This window comes from Triplophysa dalaica, chromosome 10 (assembly GCF_015846415.1).
Source record: "Triplophysa dalaica isolate WHDGS20190420 chromosome 10, ASM1584641v1, whole genome shotgun sequence".
In the NCBI taxonomy this organism is placed as follows: domain Eukaryota; kingdom Metazoa; phylum Chordata; class Actinopteri; order Cypriniformes; family Nemacheilidae; genus Triplophysa; species Triplophysa dalaica.
Window position 1 is genome coordinate 10,277,305 of NC_079551.1, and position 17,252 is coordinate 10,294,556.

The window sequence follows — 17,252 nt, forward strand, 5'->3', positions numbered from 1 at the left end:
CCAGCTGTCACTTTGATTTCATCTCAAAAAAGAGTGATGCTGTCATATTGTGGCACTGTCAAAGGCTGTCTGCTCTCGGTTGGGTTAAAATGGTTGTATTCAGTGACCTCAAGTGACCTTGGCTGTTGTAATCTCTTCTGCCTGCTGTACATCTCTCCTTTGCCTACCTACAGCGATTTCACATGCTTTTTTTAACAGCTTAACAGCCTTTACGTGACCAGCACGGTTACTATTTCGCTGATGCACTCAGGCGTTCGTACGGCACTTTGCATGCAATCAGGGCTCACTTTGGTTACCATCTGTGTGGGCCTCGTAGCCATCTGGATGGCGTGCCGGTTCCCGACGCTAATCTGTAATCGTACTGAATAAACCCAAAGGTAGAAAAATAGTGAAAGTGATGGGGATGAAACACTCTGAAGTGCAAAATCTGTTATTATAGTTGATGGCACGCTTTATGTTTTTCTTATGCCCTTGGCTTCAAAGCAAACGCGTGACCCGAACCAAGCTGTGCAAGGTGCTGATTCATATATTCAATTCAAGTGTAAGGCACAGGCGGAAGGCACAAAATTCGTCCGCATATCATCACTAGATTAGATAGAAAAGCAAATCTTGTAATAAAAGTTTACGCATTTCCCAAAACAAAGGCTTCATTTTACAACATGTGCATTGGTATTTCTCTAATCCAATATAGAACAAGAGACAAAGGTTTGATCGCTCCAAGGGTGTCAAAAATTCATGAGGCTCGGGACAATCATTTTACGGGTGAGCCCCATCTCCCTCGGCTAAATAAGAAGGGTATAGCATCGTGACCCTCAGTGCGTCCCACTTATCACAAGGCCCGGGATATTATTCCCTAGAATCCCCTCCTGATGACAGCGCTGGGTCATGCAATAAGATAAGAGGTCCTATGGACAGTTAGGGTATTGGTTAAAGTAGATTGAATTTCATGACTTGAGTGCATGTCACCAGGGTCAGCTTCTTTACCCACAATTCAATGCAGCCCAAGTCAAAATGTCAAGAGTGGTCATGCTAAAATTAGAAAAATGGAATAGAAAACTTGTGATGTTAGTGAGGCGCCACCTGCTGGATAAATGACTATTTCACAGTTCAATGGAAAAAACGTGTTTTTGTTTCTTATTGTTTTCTCTTCAGGGGGAGGGGTTGACACATACGTTCTGTGAACAAACAATGCAAATTTCCTTAAAGGCAAACCTACCATCGTAATTACGTAAATTTTCAAACAACATACACCTAAACATCATACTTATATATTTAACATTTTTAAATATAAATACTGAGATGATCTATGTATTAACAAATAAATGCTAGTTTTAGTTAGAAGTGTAAACGTACTTGTAATTTAATCAGCATTGCTTTCTTGTCAAGCTTCATATTTGAATTTCGAGTCCCGTTCCGACGTCATCACGTAAAGAACGTAGGAAGCGCGCTCTATATATATTCAAGCGTGTTGACGTAATCGCTCTTTACCGAGCGTACGTCTAGGGCGAAGGAGTCGGTTCCTCGTTCAGCGAAATCATTAAACATCTTCCACAATGGTACGTCAAATTATGTTTATTTTGACTTAATGGATTAAAAATCACCTCATATTTCTTCTTAAATTGCGATTTCGGCGTTTTCTTTGGTAAAATGTGACTTCGATGACTTGTTTTTAATCTGCGCTTCGTAAACTACCGCTTTCACGTTTCTCCGCATGTGTACTTCAGTGATGTTTAAATAATTGTTAAATGAAGTTTTTGTTTTATTAGTGTTTTGATGGTGTCTGTTATACTGTTTTCACTGGTGCAAACATCGTGTTGGCTCAATACATTTGTTTAGCGTTTCGTGTTAACGTTTTCTTCGTCTATTTCTGTTATTTTATTATCTAAATACCTCTACCTTTCCCCCTCTTAGTTTATCTTCAAAGTACACCAAACCAGTGCCATCATGGACAACAACCCGTTGAAGCCACGAGGAAGGACCAGCGTGGAGGTCAGTGTGAGAAATGAACTATAACTGTGCAGTTCTTTGTGCATCAACACAGTCCCAGTGCTACAACTGCTCTCTATGACTGTACATTTGCTTCTTGGGCCATTTAATGATGATTTAAACATTCTTCACTTTGACCTGATTTTCTTGTGATGATAAACTTCAGTCTGATATAAATGGCTATACATTAGTGGGTTTATTCATATCCATAGATTTTGTGGTGTGATAACCTTTGTCTTTGTTCAGGTGCTTGATGCCATGTGAGCTTCATAAGGGAGGAAATTGCAAAGCTTAATAGGAAGCCGGACATCAAGCCACTGCTGAAGGCCACGATGTGCCGATGGCTGCAAGCCGAAGAAGCTGGAGAGTGCTTTTAAGGTTTCCAGCTCGCAGCTGAGCCCAGGAGCCTGTTTACCTGGTGGAGATGCAGGTGTGTTTTGCATTCAACTGTCATACCTAAAGTTCAGTTTCTTAATCTTTATTGAATTAAATATTTTTTTATAACATTTCTACCTTCCTCCTTCAGTGCACACCCTCACGAAGATGCAGACTCCCACGGAGGCTATATCCCAACCTTCCCAGAGTGGCTGGATGTCACAAAGAAGTTCTGGCACTTGGACAAACATTAGAATTCGTATTAATTTCCTTTTTTACAAAATATCCAATTTGATTTGAAGGTAGCTGTATAATCTTTCATGTAGCTCATTGCGTTAGAGCATGGCGCTAGCAAGGTTATGAGTTCGGTCCCAGGCGATTGCACATACTCTGATATAATGTATGGTGTGCTTGTCGCATTGGATAAAAGCGTCTGCTGAATGCGTAAATGTTACCAACAGATAAATCTGCCCTGTTCCTTATAGAAAGTTGTTTTGTTTAAACTTATTCAAGTATTTGTTCTATGTGAATTCATGGCAGAATTTATAATTTTTGTGAAGTTGTGTACTGTGTACATACCCTGTGTACTAAAGCATACAGCTACTCTGTATTCATACTGTAATCGCAGTAAATGTTATGGTTAAACATCTGTATCCAAATTCAGACTTATGCATTTTGGATCAATCTATGGAAGACTTTAAGACAATACAAAACAAATAAACAGCTGTTTCCTGTCATATTGCTTTCCCTGTCGGGAACTTGTTTGAATTACCTGTTAATTTCCAAAAGTGTTTTTTACAAATTAAAATCTTTGAAATCCAGCCGAAGTCTTAATCTAATCGAGATTTGGAACAAGCATTCAATCGTTGACAATCATTAAAAATAAGGTTATATTTCACACATTTATGGAGTAAATATTTCTACTCAGCCTTGAATTACAAAAATTTGAACTATCTCCAACAATATATTAAGAGATGTGCGATGAACCTTTCCAAACTCAATTTTGCCCAACTTGTAAAACAAGCTGGAAAATATTATTTGCATAATGCAGGTTGGACATGAACCTAAAGCAACCCGCCACACCACTTGTGGCTACATGTTTAGCATGAACAAATACAATAATCCAGTCTTCTGTTTTGCATGCTGCACAGACCCATCCACTGAGATTCAAACAAGGGGTGCAGACTTTAATTAAACACAGAACCAAGACAAGAACAATATATTTACAGCGCTTACAAGGTAAGCATTGATACATTCATGAAGCTGTTTCCTGTTCATCTTACTCGTCTTTGATCAACATACAGCATGTCAAGAAAACAATATTTTGAATCAATAGAAATGTGTTCAGTATTTTACTGCAGTCTATACTTTTTAAGAGCTTTTGTACATGGGTCATGAATGCAAGTGCTTAATAAACAAGAAGGCCAACTATGGTAAACAGCAACTTAAAACATTTACTGATCACATTGCCTTAAAGGAATTGTTCCGTTCTACAACGAATCAAACGTTTCTCTAAATGTAGTGTATTTTCTGCAAACCTGCTCTGAGAATCGAGGTGTTAAGTGCGTTGGTGCGTTTTGAAGGATTTAACAATCGGGCCAAAGGTGTAATCAAAAACAAACACCATTTTCGACATAATATTTGACAGCCAAAAAAAATAACGTACCTGTAGTGGTGTCCTACATGTTCTTTAACGTGAAAATTGGCTCATAGTAAGTTTTCACTATGCGGTGTGCTACTCGGGTAAAAATGACAGCTGTACCCTAAGTACACTGACTGAATTCTCATGCTTGAAAACGAAAGCTCTTAGAAATAAGAGATCAGTATTTGGTCGCCAGTCTACGGGAAGACCGGTGAATTGGCCTCAAGATGCGATGCAAGAGTCTTTAATCGTCAGATGATGTTGTTTGGTCATTATGTGTAGAAGATGACTTCTGGTATCTGTCCGTCCTCTACAGAAGTGCCATTGTTGTTTCCTGCAGCGTAGCAGAATGTGAAGCAGGTCTTGATGCCAGTGGCCGGGGCTTCATGAGTGACTTTACGCATTCCCTTGGTCCCATAATGAGAGTCCGGTCCCTGCAAAGCATAGACTCATTAAAGATTCATGCATAATTCATGAAATATACATGAATGATATAACAATTCACACTTCTAAGATCGTGTAACAGTGGAACAAGATGAACAACTTTCATAAAATTTTGTCATTTTATAATTTATTTGTTTATTTTTATCTCGCTACAAGTTCAGTTTATTTCATAGTTTTTGTTTAATTCACTTTTTATTTTATGTCTTAGGCTTTCATGTTAATTCTTTTGCAACTTCAAAATGATTTTGTCATTTTATCATCTATCTGTTTATTTATATCTTGCTATATAAGGTCAGTTTAGTTAGTGTCTCAAACTTATTTCAGTTAATTGCTGAGGCAACATTTCTCATTTTTGTTAAGTGTAAGTATTTCAAATTATATTCAGCTCTTATTTTATTTGATTCAATGAATAAAAATGTTTTAATAGTTTTAGTCAATCCGAATAACCTTGGTGTTGATATATTTAGAGACTTATTAACTGAACCAAAATTTGTATACACCCACAAGTGCAGGATGAGGTCATCAACATTGTTGGTTGGTTTTTTACAGAATAGAATACTGTATGTTTTAAACACATTCCACTATTAAAGATTAATGATGATTCATTTTAAGAGTACAATCACAACTATGTTTCTCATGAGGTCGGACTATTTCACCTTGAGCGTGGCGCAGGCGATGTAGTTGACACTTGGGAGGATTTCCACAGGCTCCTTAAACATGACTCGAAAGGTACTGGCTGTTCCATCACAGCTAAAGCCTGTATCGTTCTGACCCAAAACTGTGTTGCTGTCTGTATGTATGATCTATATCAGAGAAAAAGCTCGCAATTAATAGTCACATATTGTCCCATTTTTACTTTGATAGCTGTGTAAGGCCAGCAGTTGTAATATTTCTGTTTTGATTGCAAAATTCATTGACACTTGATATGCTGTTATTCATAAAAGTTCTCACCTGGATGTTGACTTGATAGTCAGTTGGACCATGTATGGACCCGTAAAGCCCAAATCCAACCACAAATATTCTTCGGTTCACTGAAAACCTTAGGGATTAGAAAGCAAGCATTAATTCACATTCATATATAAAACCTACATAATTATTGTTTCTGAAACCGTATACCTCTCCATATTTCATGATTTTTGTCATAAATCAGAATTATTAGTCTTTATGTTTGTCACTGGGTTTTGCAAATATCTAAGCAAGAAGATGTTTTTATTTTGCTCAGGCCATTGCCCCATGCAATACCAATAGAGCCCACCAGGGGGCCGCAGCACTGGGGCTCTGGTCTAGAGTCATCTTGGCATGACATGTTCACATTTTCAATGGATGATTTACAACACACTCACCGGATCCGGTCGCTGGTTCCGCTGTAGCCCCACCGGCTCTCCACTTGACTAAAGCGTGTGATACTGCACTCTTTTCCCCGGAGGCAGCAGCGTGGACGGTCGATAAATTCGACGTGGGGTTTTGGATTGACGGTAAAATGTAGAAACAAGCTGACCACCTCCCGGTCTGCGAGTATACCGGATTGAGCCGGACCTATCACACACAAACACAAAGTTTAGCGCATGGCACTGCCATCAAGAGCCATTCAGTTTTGAATGTCGGAGGAACAAGTTGGCTGTACATCTGGTACACCTCCACGTAGCTTTGGGTGCAGTAAAAGTACACAGTGTTCAACCAAAAGGAATCATTAAACAAACAAAGTACCAATTCTGAACAAATACTTATGCAAATTACCTGCCGCAAACTCCTCAATGGTCATGAGAGGGAAGCGAATAAGAGAAAGAGCTTTTCCCAACACCCTGCGCTTGTTTTCCGGGGTGGTCTGTAACTGCTGTCTTTGAGCCTCGGCTTCCGCCCAACGCACCGCGGCCCCGAAGAGACGGACTTCTCGTACCCCCAGCGTGTCTCTCTCCAGGACTGCCACAAGTGTGTCTGCACATAAGAGATAATTAAAACACTAAGCGTTCTGATTTGTAGTTGACACTTGGTAGATGAACAGATGAGAAAAAGAAGTACCGAGGTCAATATCCGTAAAGCCCTCGGCAGCCAGTGCGTCAGCAGTGTTCTTGTCGATATTTTCCAAGCAGAGACTGGCCAGCTGGGGCTCGTCGAAAAGCCGAGCCTGAAAGCAGAGGAAATCGTGTTTGTTGTGTTTTTTTTTCAACAACAAACAAACTTGATATGCTTGAGGCTACGTTTGCATGAGTTTTGAAGCGAGCTGTCAAACAAGCGGGTTGAGGTTGTGTTTTCGGTGCCAAGATCAAATGTGACCGAAGCCCTGCGATTACCTGGGTAAGCAACATAAACGCATTATCAGCACGTAGATTTTTCTTTAGGAATTCGACACAGTGGGCTTCCAGAGCGGGCACTGCATACTTTTTAGCGGAGTATAGGGTGGTCATAACTGTCTCTGGTCCAATTTGCACTTCATCCGAGTAGAGAAACCTGCATTTAGAAAAAGAAGACATTATAGACCGAAAGATATTGACTGACAGAGATATAGATAGACAGACTGACAGGTAGGTAGGTAGGTAGGTAGATATATATGTTTAAGGTTAGTTATTAATTCATCTCATAAAGTCTTAAACATTTATAGGGACAGTTCACTAAAATAATCTGTCATCATTTATTCACCTTCATGTCGTTCAAAACATATTATAACTCTTTCTTCTTTGTAACACAAGAGAAGATATTTTGAGAAATGTCTTGGTGGTTTGTGTCCATATAATGTGATGTGAAGTCAAAGGGGTTCAATGCTGTTTGGTTGCCAACGTTCTTAAAGCAACACTATAGAATTTCTGCTCATGATTCCCCCATGTGGTTGATAAGCGCAGTTAGCCCCGCCCCCTTAGTTACTGTTGCTATTTCGGCCAAGCGACCGTAGTTCCTTATGTCTTTCAATGGCAGCTGTAAGTGTGAAAACCTTGTCCGAAGTAGTTTTTGCTACATTTAGGACACACTCTGTGCGAGGAGAATTGAAGCGCACTTAAATATGACATTGATGGATATATATATATATTAAGAAATTAATTTGGAAGTGAGGTTAACGGATCACAATGCAAGCGGGAGAAGCCTCATGTTACAGTCATCACGATCACAAATGACAACATCTACGACCAACTGTTCATGCATTGCAGGGTAGGATTAAATTAATTTACATTTAACAAGTTTAACACTGGAGATACACTGAAATGTAGATCTTGGTTTATGACCTACAATGTACAGTGAGGGAAATTATTATTTGATCCCCTGCTGATTTTGTAAGTTTGCCTGCTTACAAAGAAATACAGGGTCTATCATTTTCATGGTAGGTTTATTTTTAACTGATAGACACCACCACCATGGTCAAGACCAAATAGGTATCAAATGATCTCAGGGACAGACCTTGAATAGGCTACAGACAGAAGCTTGGTGAGAAGGAGACAACTGTTAGTGTGATTATTTGGAAATAGAAGAAATACAAAATAACTATCACTTGCCCTTGGTCTGGAGCTCCCTGCAAGATTTCCCCAATGGAGTACAGATGATCATTAGAAAGGTTAAAGGTCAGCCCAGAACTACACAGTAGATTGTAAATGATTTCTAGACAGTTGGGAACACAGTTTGCAAGCAAACCATTGGTAACACGCTATGCCACAATAGATTGAAATCCTGAAGCACCCGCAAGTTCCTCCTGCCCAATAATGCCCGTCTGAAGTTTGACAATGAATATCAAAATGATTCAGAAAAGGCTTTGGATTAAATGATGTGAGACCAAAATTGAGTGGCTACAGAGATTGAGTGGCTGAGGTACGGGCCCATTTGCCATAAAATCTTGGACGAGAACCTCCTCCCCATAACTAGATCACTGAAGATGGGTCGTGGCTGTGCCTTTAACATGATAAAGACCCAAGACATATTGCAAAGACCAAAGAGGAGAAAATCAAATGCACATTAAATGTCTAGGCCATTATCTAGACCCTTTTCCTACAGAACATCTGTGAAAGAGGCTAAAACTCCAGTTTGATGAGCGACAGCCAAGAAACCTTAAAGATTTACAGAGGAATGGACTAAAATGTCTTCCGTCACATGTGCAAATCTGTTGACTAACTATCCGAAATGTCTTACCGCTGAGCTTGCCAACAAGGGATTCTCCACAAAGTACAAAGTTATGTTTTGTTTGGGGATCAAATACTTTTTTCACTGACTGAAATGCAAATCAATTGATAACCTTTATATAACATTTTTTCCAGTGATATTTTTATCAGTTAAAATAAACCTACCATATAAAAGATAAACCCTTAATTTATTTGTAAGCAGGCAAACTTACAAATTCAGCAGGGGATCAAATAATTATTTCGCTCACTGTTCATGCTGTGAGAACAGTTAGCTTTTAGGTTTGTACGTTAGCATGGACTAGCTAACTTAACAAGTTTTAGCCACAGATATGATACTGAAGCACAAGATGACATTAACGATCTGCAGATAAAAACTATAACTTAGTGAAAGTATGACACTTTGTGCAGACACTTTGCTCTTTTTGTGTGGGTTTAGTAAATTAAATAAATTACATTTCTCATCCTCCCAGGACACCTGGTATAAGCCTCCCCGTGGGCAGCGCAATACACTTGAATTTGTTTACTAAGCTGATGGAACCGGCGAATGCAAAAAACGTTGTTTCGAACCATGTCGCACTCCTCCACAGGCAGGGGATGGGCGGGGCTGTGTGTACCGACCTGAACACAGACGGGCCGGACTGACCGGTAGGACATTCTGTCAAAGTCCAGAACGGCCTTCCCACCGACGGCCTACGGCTGTGATCAGTGGCGGACGTAATATAAACGCGAATACACCCAATGTGAAAGGCATTAGCGAGTCGGACACGTATACATGTAATGCAATGCACACGCTACATACAACACCCCCCGTTGACAGAATTGGTGGAGGGCCAATGTGGGCAGAATAATCCAGGGCAGAATTTGTTTCCCAGTCCGCCACTGAACACAGAATTTACAGACTATGGTAATAACCGCTATGAGACTGTTCAGGTAGCAGCGGCAGTACAATTCGTCCAGAGTTTAAATAGTTTTAGAGACATTAATTTAAGATTGAAATAACTACAACATGTTGCTTTAAAATATCTTCTTTTGTGTTCTGCAAAAAAAAAAGAAATTCAAAGAGAATGACATGAGGATTGAATTTTGGGCAAACTATTCCTTTAAGATTGTTACAAAAATATACCTTTGTAACCATAGTTTCCGACACGATATCATAGTTACTCGTCTGTAATTACAAACGTTTATTTAGCAATAGCCGTTATTTAAAACGTCGAAAAGAGTGAGAGCTTTCAACACTGATTTAGAGGGAACTGCATGAGTTTTAATGGAGAGTATAAATAGTATTTTGTTGTCTTTTGGGATGTTATCGGGCGGATGGAAACCAATATTTAAGGGATAATGTACAGGCAGCCGGTTGTTATCGCAGAAAGGAGCCCCGACAGTGTGATCAGGTGATCACTTGTAATTTTTGCCATTTACTTTTGGTTCTAAGGTAAGAAACGACGTTCAAATGTCACAAAAAGGCAATTCGGTTTAATCATTTATAAAAAAAAATGTCAAATATGTCCAAAAACCTGTGAGAATGGTTGTCTGTTAGTTTTGAGAGGTTGTTATATGCGAATATCGAAACTGCAAATGTCTCGACTGGCCAAACCGAATCAAGCATTCTTGTACTAAAACACTATTAAATTAGTCAAAACAAACTACATAAAGGAAGCTTGTTATGGTTTCAATAGTAAACAGCTGAGGGTTCATATTGTTTTTTTGTTTTTATAGAAACCAATAGAATTTGTATTGTTTATTAAGCAGGGACAGGAAGGCATTCTGACAGGAAACACGGTTACAATGGTCCATTTTTATAAGGCCCCTCTGTCTTGCATTTCGTTGGCAGAGGGCACCTGGAGGACATTATGGCAAGAGGGGTCAACACACAGCAGAGCGGCACATAAAGCATCAAGCGTGCAGCGAAGCCCATTCTTACTTGAGAAGGGCTAGAAATGCAGCCGGTTCCACATCTGGGAGCTCAATTTCGGTCGACGTTGTGGCCATGCCACCGTTGAACATGGCATCAAACACGGCACTTCCCACAGCGAGAGCAAATCTGCGGAGAGCAACGGGATCGGACTGTCAAATACGGGCATTTGGTGATTTAACGTGGCTTTATCAGCGCCGAACAAATGCCTTATGAGTTTATTCGACCGGATCTGATTTTAAAAACCATGCATGGCATTTACGTATGCATATTTACCATGAGGCTACAAAAATGCATACTTAAATCCTATAATGTGGCATTATACGTTTAATAAATAAAACTATTTTTTTAGTTTTGCCCAGCCAGCAATCAAGCTTCTATCCATTAGCTTGGATTAATGCAATACACATAAAAAAAAGAGTCCAGTAAAACATATAAACATACCGCTATTCATCCCTACCTGTGGGCTGGAATGCGCTGCACTCCCATTCCCTTCCCAACCAAAAAATGGACGTCACTTAACACTTCGTTGTTAAACAAAAAGGCAAACCTTTCTTTCACTGTACTTTTTGTCGCTTGCCAATTGTAGACCGGCTCTCGATAAACCAAAACCGAAGCCGGGCTGCTGGGAAGCGAAGAGACGGCGGCGGCGGACGCATCGGATGCGGTAGATGTCGAGGATGAAGAAGAAGATGATGATGATGTCGCCGTCATATTTGACGCAGCGCCCGTTATCGCTCCGCTCGCAGACGCACCGTGAGCCGCCGCGGCGCTCTGACCGATAGACTGCCGCGGAGGGTTCTGGGTGCTCGGCGCGATTCTCACCGAAGAATCGGCGCCTCCGCCGTTTTCCGGGCCCGACAGGGGGTTCGAATTCCCCGCATTTCGGTTCATTCCCCCGGCCGCACCAGCCGCTCCCCCGTTACTTGCGGGCGAGGAGTGCGCGACGTTGCTCGGCGGCGCATTGCCCAGCGGACCCGAATTGGACAAGTTTAGACACGAGGATCGGCTATTGCTCTCACCCGCAGCCATCTTGGATGGTGAACACTGCAGGCTTCGCTGGCATAAACATACACAGCAGCGCATAACCAGAAACACTGGCCAAATGACTGCCTTCCTAAAGGCTGGATGATGGGTTGAATCCCATTGAGCTTCATTTAATTTGATTTCTTTCACGACCTACAATTCATTTTGTTGTCTTGTCATATATATATATATATATATATATATATATATATATATATATGGTGTATAAGGTGTATATGTACATTCCCTTTTTGTGGGATATTTTGTTTAATTTAATTTCCACATACGTCATATGAGAGAGAATTAGTGAAATAATACTGTACACGGATTTCCAGTCACAATTACAGAATCAATCAATCGACGACAAGGAAGAATCCCCATAAAATATATGACGTAATGGTGTGCGTTCATAATAACATTGTGAAAAAGTAAACTCAAAACTGACAAACTTGTGTAGCGATTAATCAAGATAGCTCAAAACTGACAAACTTGTGTAGCGATTAAATTGCATTGTCGCAAAAAAAACACCTTAATAATGTAACTCAGTTACAACTTTATTTCTTTTCATGCAAATAAAGCACATGCTATTCGCCCCGCCCACCACACCCCGCAAACCAATCAAAACCATTAAGGAACTGTCTATCGACACAACGTTTGCACATGAGCTAGCGTTTGAGTCAAGAAAACACACAACAATTTAGGTAAGTCGACATTTTTTATAAACCGTGCGAGTTTTGTTGAAACACAAACAGTTACCATGAGAAATAAATATGTAGAAACTATTGTAATGTAGACGCAATTTGTTTAATTCATTTAAGCATAAACAGAGGCTAGTTAGCCCGCTATGCTACTTTAGCTAATGATAATAATTGGCTGCGTTAGTGCACGCTGATGCAGTCAGAAAGCATTCAATTATTATCCAGAAAACTATTATGCATGCGTGTTTTAAAATGCATTGTCTAATACGCGTATCAGAATAACAAAATGCGTATGAAATAAACAACCATCGATTATAGTGGCTGTGTTTTTTAACTTGGCGTGCTGCCTATGTTGACGCGTTTTTGCTCGCTCCCTTGATGCAGAGCCGGGGTTTGAAATACCCTTAATGTTGGCATTTTCGTCATCTTAAATAAAATAATAAAGGAACTTTTATGATATGTAAAATGTTTGGCTGTTTTAGGACAGATATTTTGTGACCCTATTGTAATTAAATGTTATTGAAAAAAAATGTTATAGTGTTTTTACTCACTGTGTTGTTTTATTATGGTAATTATTTCAATACAAAATAATATGCTAATATAAAATAAGTGAAATTAATGGGTAATGTATGTTTTTAAATGATCCTTATCAGTGCTTATCTGTCCTAAATTCAGGATAAACTTAAATAAAAAAAAAATTTAATTTTGAAACATGACACACAAATTTTCTGAGATTTGGCGCATAAACTATATTTCATTTCATGGTTTTGTATTCCTACAGTCTTTGTTATGGGGGGTGTGAAGCAAGAGCAGAGTGATGCGCCTGCATCTAAAGATTCTCAACATATTGACTCACAGGAAGAGGTAAGATTATAACTTCTTTGCCATCAATAAGCAACCATCATATGTCTATTATATTTCAAAACACAAATATGACAGCTAAATAATTTAATTGTTGTAAGAGGGTTTGTGGTCTGAGTTCTATTTTAGACCCTTACCGAATTTGATTCCTTTCAATTCTCTTATAGAGCAACCAATCGTCTTCTCAGCCTGTTAAGAAGCGAGGCTGGCCAAAGGGAAAGAAGAGAAAGAAGGTGTTACCTAATGGACCCAAGGCTCCTGTTACTGGATACGTGCGCTTCCTGAATGAGAGACGGGAGCATATCCGGGCTCTGCATCCTGATCTCCCCTTTCCCGAAATCACTAAGAGGCTCGGCGCAGAATGGAGCCGTCTGGCCCCTAACGACAAACAGGTACTGCTAACTTTACTAATGGGTCATCATGGATAGCTTTTATGTCGGATTCCAACATAGATGTTTTTACTCGTTTCAGAACTTGTTCCTTTCTATAGTTCTTTATCTTGATGTTTCTGATGATATAAACTATTTATTGTTTAAGCGTTATCTAGACGAAGCAGAACGGGACAAAATGCAGTACGCACGAGAACTCCGAGAGTATCAGAAGAGTGAGGCATACCAGATCACATGCGCTAAGGTCCAGGACAAGAAAATCAAGAGAGGTGCTTGTGCTCTACATGCTTAGTTCTTGCAATGTTTCTCTGTTTTGTGCATTACTGACTATTTTGTATTTAGAATGTTATACAATAAGTAAGTGAAAGTATTACCTTATAAATTATTGTTGTTGTTTTTTTCAACAGAGGAGGTGACGTCTGTCATAATCAATGCCAACAGTTCTGGATCAGCAGGTTTTAAGGTAAGTTCCAAAGGTAACACAACAGATATCGCAGGTTTGGCGGATTGCATGTGATGTTCCTCATTTGTAAGTCGCTTTGAATAAAAGTGTCTGGGAAATGTAAATGTACCCACCTTTGCTGCTGTAATGGTTGTCTTCTATGTACAGGGCGTGCATATTATACTTGTGACCTTGCTCACGAAAAACATTTCTTTCAGACTTCAGAGCTCTCCACCAGATTTGATGTTCCTATTTTCACAGAAGAATTTCTAGACCAGAACAAAGGTAAGTTGGGTATTTTAAAGAACTAGCTATGAGAATTAAAATTGTTTAGCTGGTTTCTTATCAAAATTAATTCTCAGCTCGAGAAGCGGAGCTGCGACGACTACGTAAAGCAAACGTGGAGTTCGAGGAGCAGAATGCTGTTTTGCAGAAGCATATAGCCGACATGTTCAGCGCTAAAGAACGATTGGAAGCAGAGCTGAGCCAAGATGACCACCGCACACAATCTCTACAGCGCCACCTACTTACGATTAAACAGACATTGGTCAACAGCTTGGCCACTGTGCCATTACCAGGTCAGCATCACACAGTGGCTTCCTATGCATATGCCGTTTGTTTAAATAATATTAGCGAATTTAACAGATTATGAAACGCAACTTTTTTTTAGGCACAGGTGAGACGCCATCTATCGGAACTCTAGACTCATACCTGAGTCGCTTGAGTTGTGCATTAGAGAGTAGACCGCACGAGCATCGCACGTTAGTTCTCAAGCTACAAGAGCTTCTTTCTCACCTTGACAGGTAAGATATGACCCCTGTTTGATCTTGGGTAATGGCCACACAGACTATGTGACATCAGCTGCCTTCAGGCCATTCAAATGCCAGCATTGACAGAGAAATCAAATTGTGTAATGTTTTAAAATCCTAATGTTTTAACATCCTAATATTTGAACAGAACATCTTTGTCAGTCTCTGACAAAATTAGTCTCAAACTGCAATGTTGCAGTGTCCGTCATGGACATGCTATCAGAATTAAAGTTCTCATGAATCTAATAATAACATATTTTATCTTCCTTATCCACCTCCAGTGAGAAACTTTGAAAGAGTCTACGGTTGTGCTGCAATTTATGAGTTCTCCATCCGCTTGACCAAGGCCTTTGGAAGGCCAGGGACTGTGACGTGGGGCTTGGTCGTGTTGCCTCATAAGGTGCAATGCAGTTTCATTGAAAATGTGTAGCTCATCTATGAGCTAATTATTGTAATGCTGGCCAATTCTAAATGCATTGGCATTTATCATCTAAAACTTCTGTTAATGCTGTTTTTATCATTAAAGCTGCTCAATGAAATCCGTTAGTTCATGTAGAGCCATGGACAGCATGGTTTTTAAAGGCATGCTAAAATGTTTGCAATATAATATTCTCTTTACTAACCAATTGTAATGAAATGTGGAAGTGTAGTATTTTATATTGAATGACCTAGATTCTTTTTGCACAGTGTTGTGCATTGAAAAAAGGAAAAACACATTGTAAGTAACATTATATTTTTGAATGTGTTCTTTAAGTAAAAATATTTTGGCAGTTGATCGATATGATAAAGGGTGATCGGTTCTAGCGTTGACATAACTTACACTGCTTAAGTGATGTACTTGAATGTTTTTTGGGGGGGATTTCATTGAATACAATTTATAATATGATTTTTTTGGGGAAAAGATGTTGAAAAAATAAACTCTTGCAAAACAGCAGCACTCCCCTTCTTTCCTGTAACTGGTCTGGGAATCTTATGTGGATTCGCATTCCACATTATTCAGTAGATGTCATATTCATATCCAGTAGAGGGTAGCATGGACCACACCACTAAAACAAGTTACATTGTATAAAATATGGGAGTGTTCCCTTGTGCAAAATAATTATACTTATTTAAAATGTGTGGAGAATGCATCTCAATGGACAACATTTTTATAAAAACGTAGATATGCATTTGTGTATTATAGATGCATCGGACGCGCGCGGCTGGGCCAAATGTAATTTTCCGTCTGTGCTTGGTTTTATGCTGCCTTCATGTGCTCTCAGTAATTCAATAATTGCCACTTAAACCCGGAAGTTACGTCTGGATTTAGTAACATGTCACTAATGATTTAAGGCTAAAATAAACTACAAAATTTTGCTCAGATTTTCAGTCTGCAGATTTTATCAATAAGTGTGTTTCAATCTGAAACTTAAAAAAGAGCTCCAAGTGTATAATGTCTAGTTTTAAAAAATCGGTTGAGATTTGATGTCTTGTAGTGTATTCCAGCCATTAGTAGCATTACAAGTATAACATTAAAAGAGCGCCGTTCCATAAATTATCGCATTTCCGAGAGCACGTGAACGTAACAATAATGCAACCATTCACTTTCTACTTTAATGTATTTTTTATTCATGTTTTAAATTATTAATATATATATATATATATCGTATATTCATTGTATTAAATTACATTAAAATTGCTCAAAAGTTTGATTCTTTGCAAGTCTACCGGAAAGATTGGGACAAATAACGTTTAGCAGTTATAGCAGCTTTTTATCACTTGTTACCCAGTTACTTTTGAATAGAAACACAAATTGTATTACAAATTGTAACATCCTAGTTTATACAAATAACTGAGAAGAAAAAAACGGGAGCTGTCCACGTTTTGCTCTGGAAAAAGCGAGGGGGGAGGGGCTTCCGCGTGCTCTGCCGCTGTCATCGCTCGCTCGCGTGCACGAGTCGGGCAGTGACGTCACGGTAGTAGCTGTCCTCGCGGCGGCGGTGCTGAACAAGATGGCTGTGCGTCGCGTTACGAGCGGCTGAAAAAAGGAGCGCTTATCACGAATCGCACGATCGACAGCCGTTTAAAACGAGAGGCTGGACGGAAAACACCCGCTTGTTAAATTTGATGGAAGAACCGTTCTCTGTTTTTTTGTTTTGACTAGAGTTTGATAGACGTTACTCAACAAAAAATCTCAGAAATCGTTTTCTGTAGCAGTTTCCTTTGGTAAAATAACGCAACAGGGCGCGGATAATCATCGTTAAAGGTGTTCGTATTTGTGGTGAGAGATGTCACTGCTGTGTGTTGGAGGTAAGTGCATTATTATGTCGTGCATTGATGCGTTACTGTTTTATGACAGTCAGCTTTTGTTTGTCTTTATGCATTATGTACATACATCATCAAATCTTTACTAGTTTTAAGCTTTATGCATTTAGTAAAATTAGGAAATACGATGCTTTTTTTACTTTTGCACAAAGCTTTCAGTTGCATTTGATTATAATGCACGATAGTTCTCGCGCGCACAATTTTCAGTCCATTGCTGAATTATTAGAATTTATTTGTCTTCTGATGGGTTTAATGTTATTATTA

The 17,252-nt window shown here is 39.4% G+C and overlaps 3 protein-coding genes, 1 long non-coding RNA gene and 1 other non-coding gene across 8 annotated transcripts in view; 4 read left to right on the top strand and 1 right to left on the bottom strand.

Annotated features, from left to right (window-relative positions):
• Positions 1-1,477: 1,477 nt before the first annotated feature.
• LOC130430317 (uncharacterized) lies at positions 1,478-3,098 on the top strand. Its single transcript, XR_008907765.1, has 4 exons — positions 1,478-1,556; positions 1,912-1,989; positions 2,233-2,416; positions 2,513-3,098. It is a non-coding gene; the product is annotated as an uncharacterized LOC130430317 (long non-coding RNA).
• LOC130431087 (small nucleolar RNA SNORD37) lies at positions 2,092-2,159 on the top strand. Its single transcript, XR_008908110.1, has one exon. It is a non-coding gene; the product is annotated as a small nucleolar RNA SNORD37 (small nucleolar RNA).
• Positions 3,099-3,522: 424 nt separating the features above from the next.
• On the bottom strand, positions 3,523-11,639 carry btbd2a (BTB (POZ) domain containing 2a). Of its 4 annotated transcripts, none has more exons than XM_056758779.1 (9): positions 11,010-11,639; positions 10,469-10,588; positions 6,739-6,895; positions 6,467-6,572; positions 6,185-6,382; positions 5,791-5,983; positions 5,399-5,486; positions 5,104-5,250; positions 3,523-4,437 (listed from the first exon to the last, which is right to left on the bottom strand). In XM_056758779.1, the coding sequence occupies exons 1-9, from the start codon at positions 11,543-11,545 to the stop codon at positions 4,276-4,278; spliced, it is 1,707 nt and encodes a 568-aa protein (XP_056614757.1). In that variant the 5' UTR covers positions 11,546-11,639; the 3' UTR covers positions 3,523-4,275. The 4 variants fall into 4 exon arrangements, with proteins under 4 accessions (XP_056614757.1, XP_056614756.1, XP_056614758.1 ...); XM_056758778.1 differs by having other exon boundaries at positions 10,920-11,639; XM_056758780.1 differs by lacking the exon at positions 10,469-10,588 and having other exon boundaries at positions 10,920-11,638.
• Positions 11,640-11,739: 100 nt separating this feature from the next.
• On the top strand, positions 11,740-15,615 carry hmg20b (high mobility group 20B). The gene is made up of 9 exons (XM_056758782.1): positions 11,740-12,186; positions 12,965-13,047; positions 13,212-13,436; positions 13,582-13,702; positions 13,841-13,896; positions 14,094-14,160; positions 14,238-14,453; positions 14,546-14,678; positions 14,966-15,615. The coding sequence occupies exons 2-9, from the start codon at positions 12,973-12,975 to the stop codon at positions 14,976-14,978; spliced, it is 906 nt and encodes a 301-aa protein (XP_056614760.1). The 5' UTR covers positions 11,740-12,186; positions 12,965-12,972; the 3' UTR covers positions 14,979-15,615.
• A 1,045-nt stretch (positions 15,616-16,660) lies between these two features.
• unc13a (unc-13 homolog A (C. elegans)) overlaps positions 16,661-17,252 on the top strand; it is a 35,148-nt gene continuing 34,556 nt past the window's right edge. Inside the window, exon 1 of the mRNA XM_056758055.1 lies at positions 16,661-16,973. Within this exon, the coding sequence (XP_056614033.1) occupies positions 16,952-16,973 (22 nt within the window). The 5' untranslated portion in view covers positions 16,661-16,951. The remainder of the gene's footprint in view (positions 16,974-17,252) is intronic.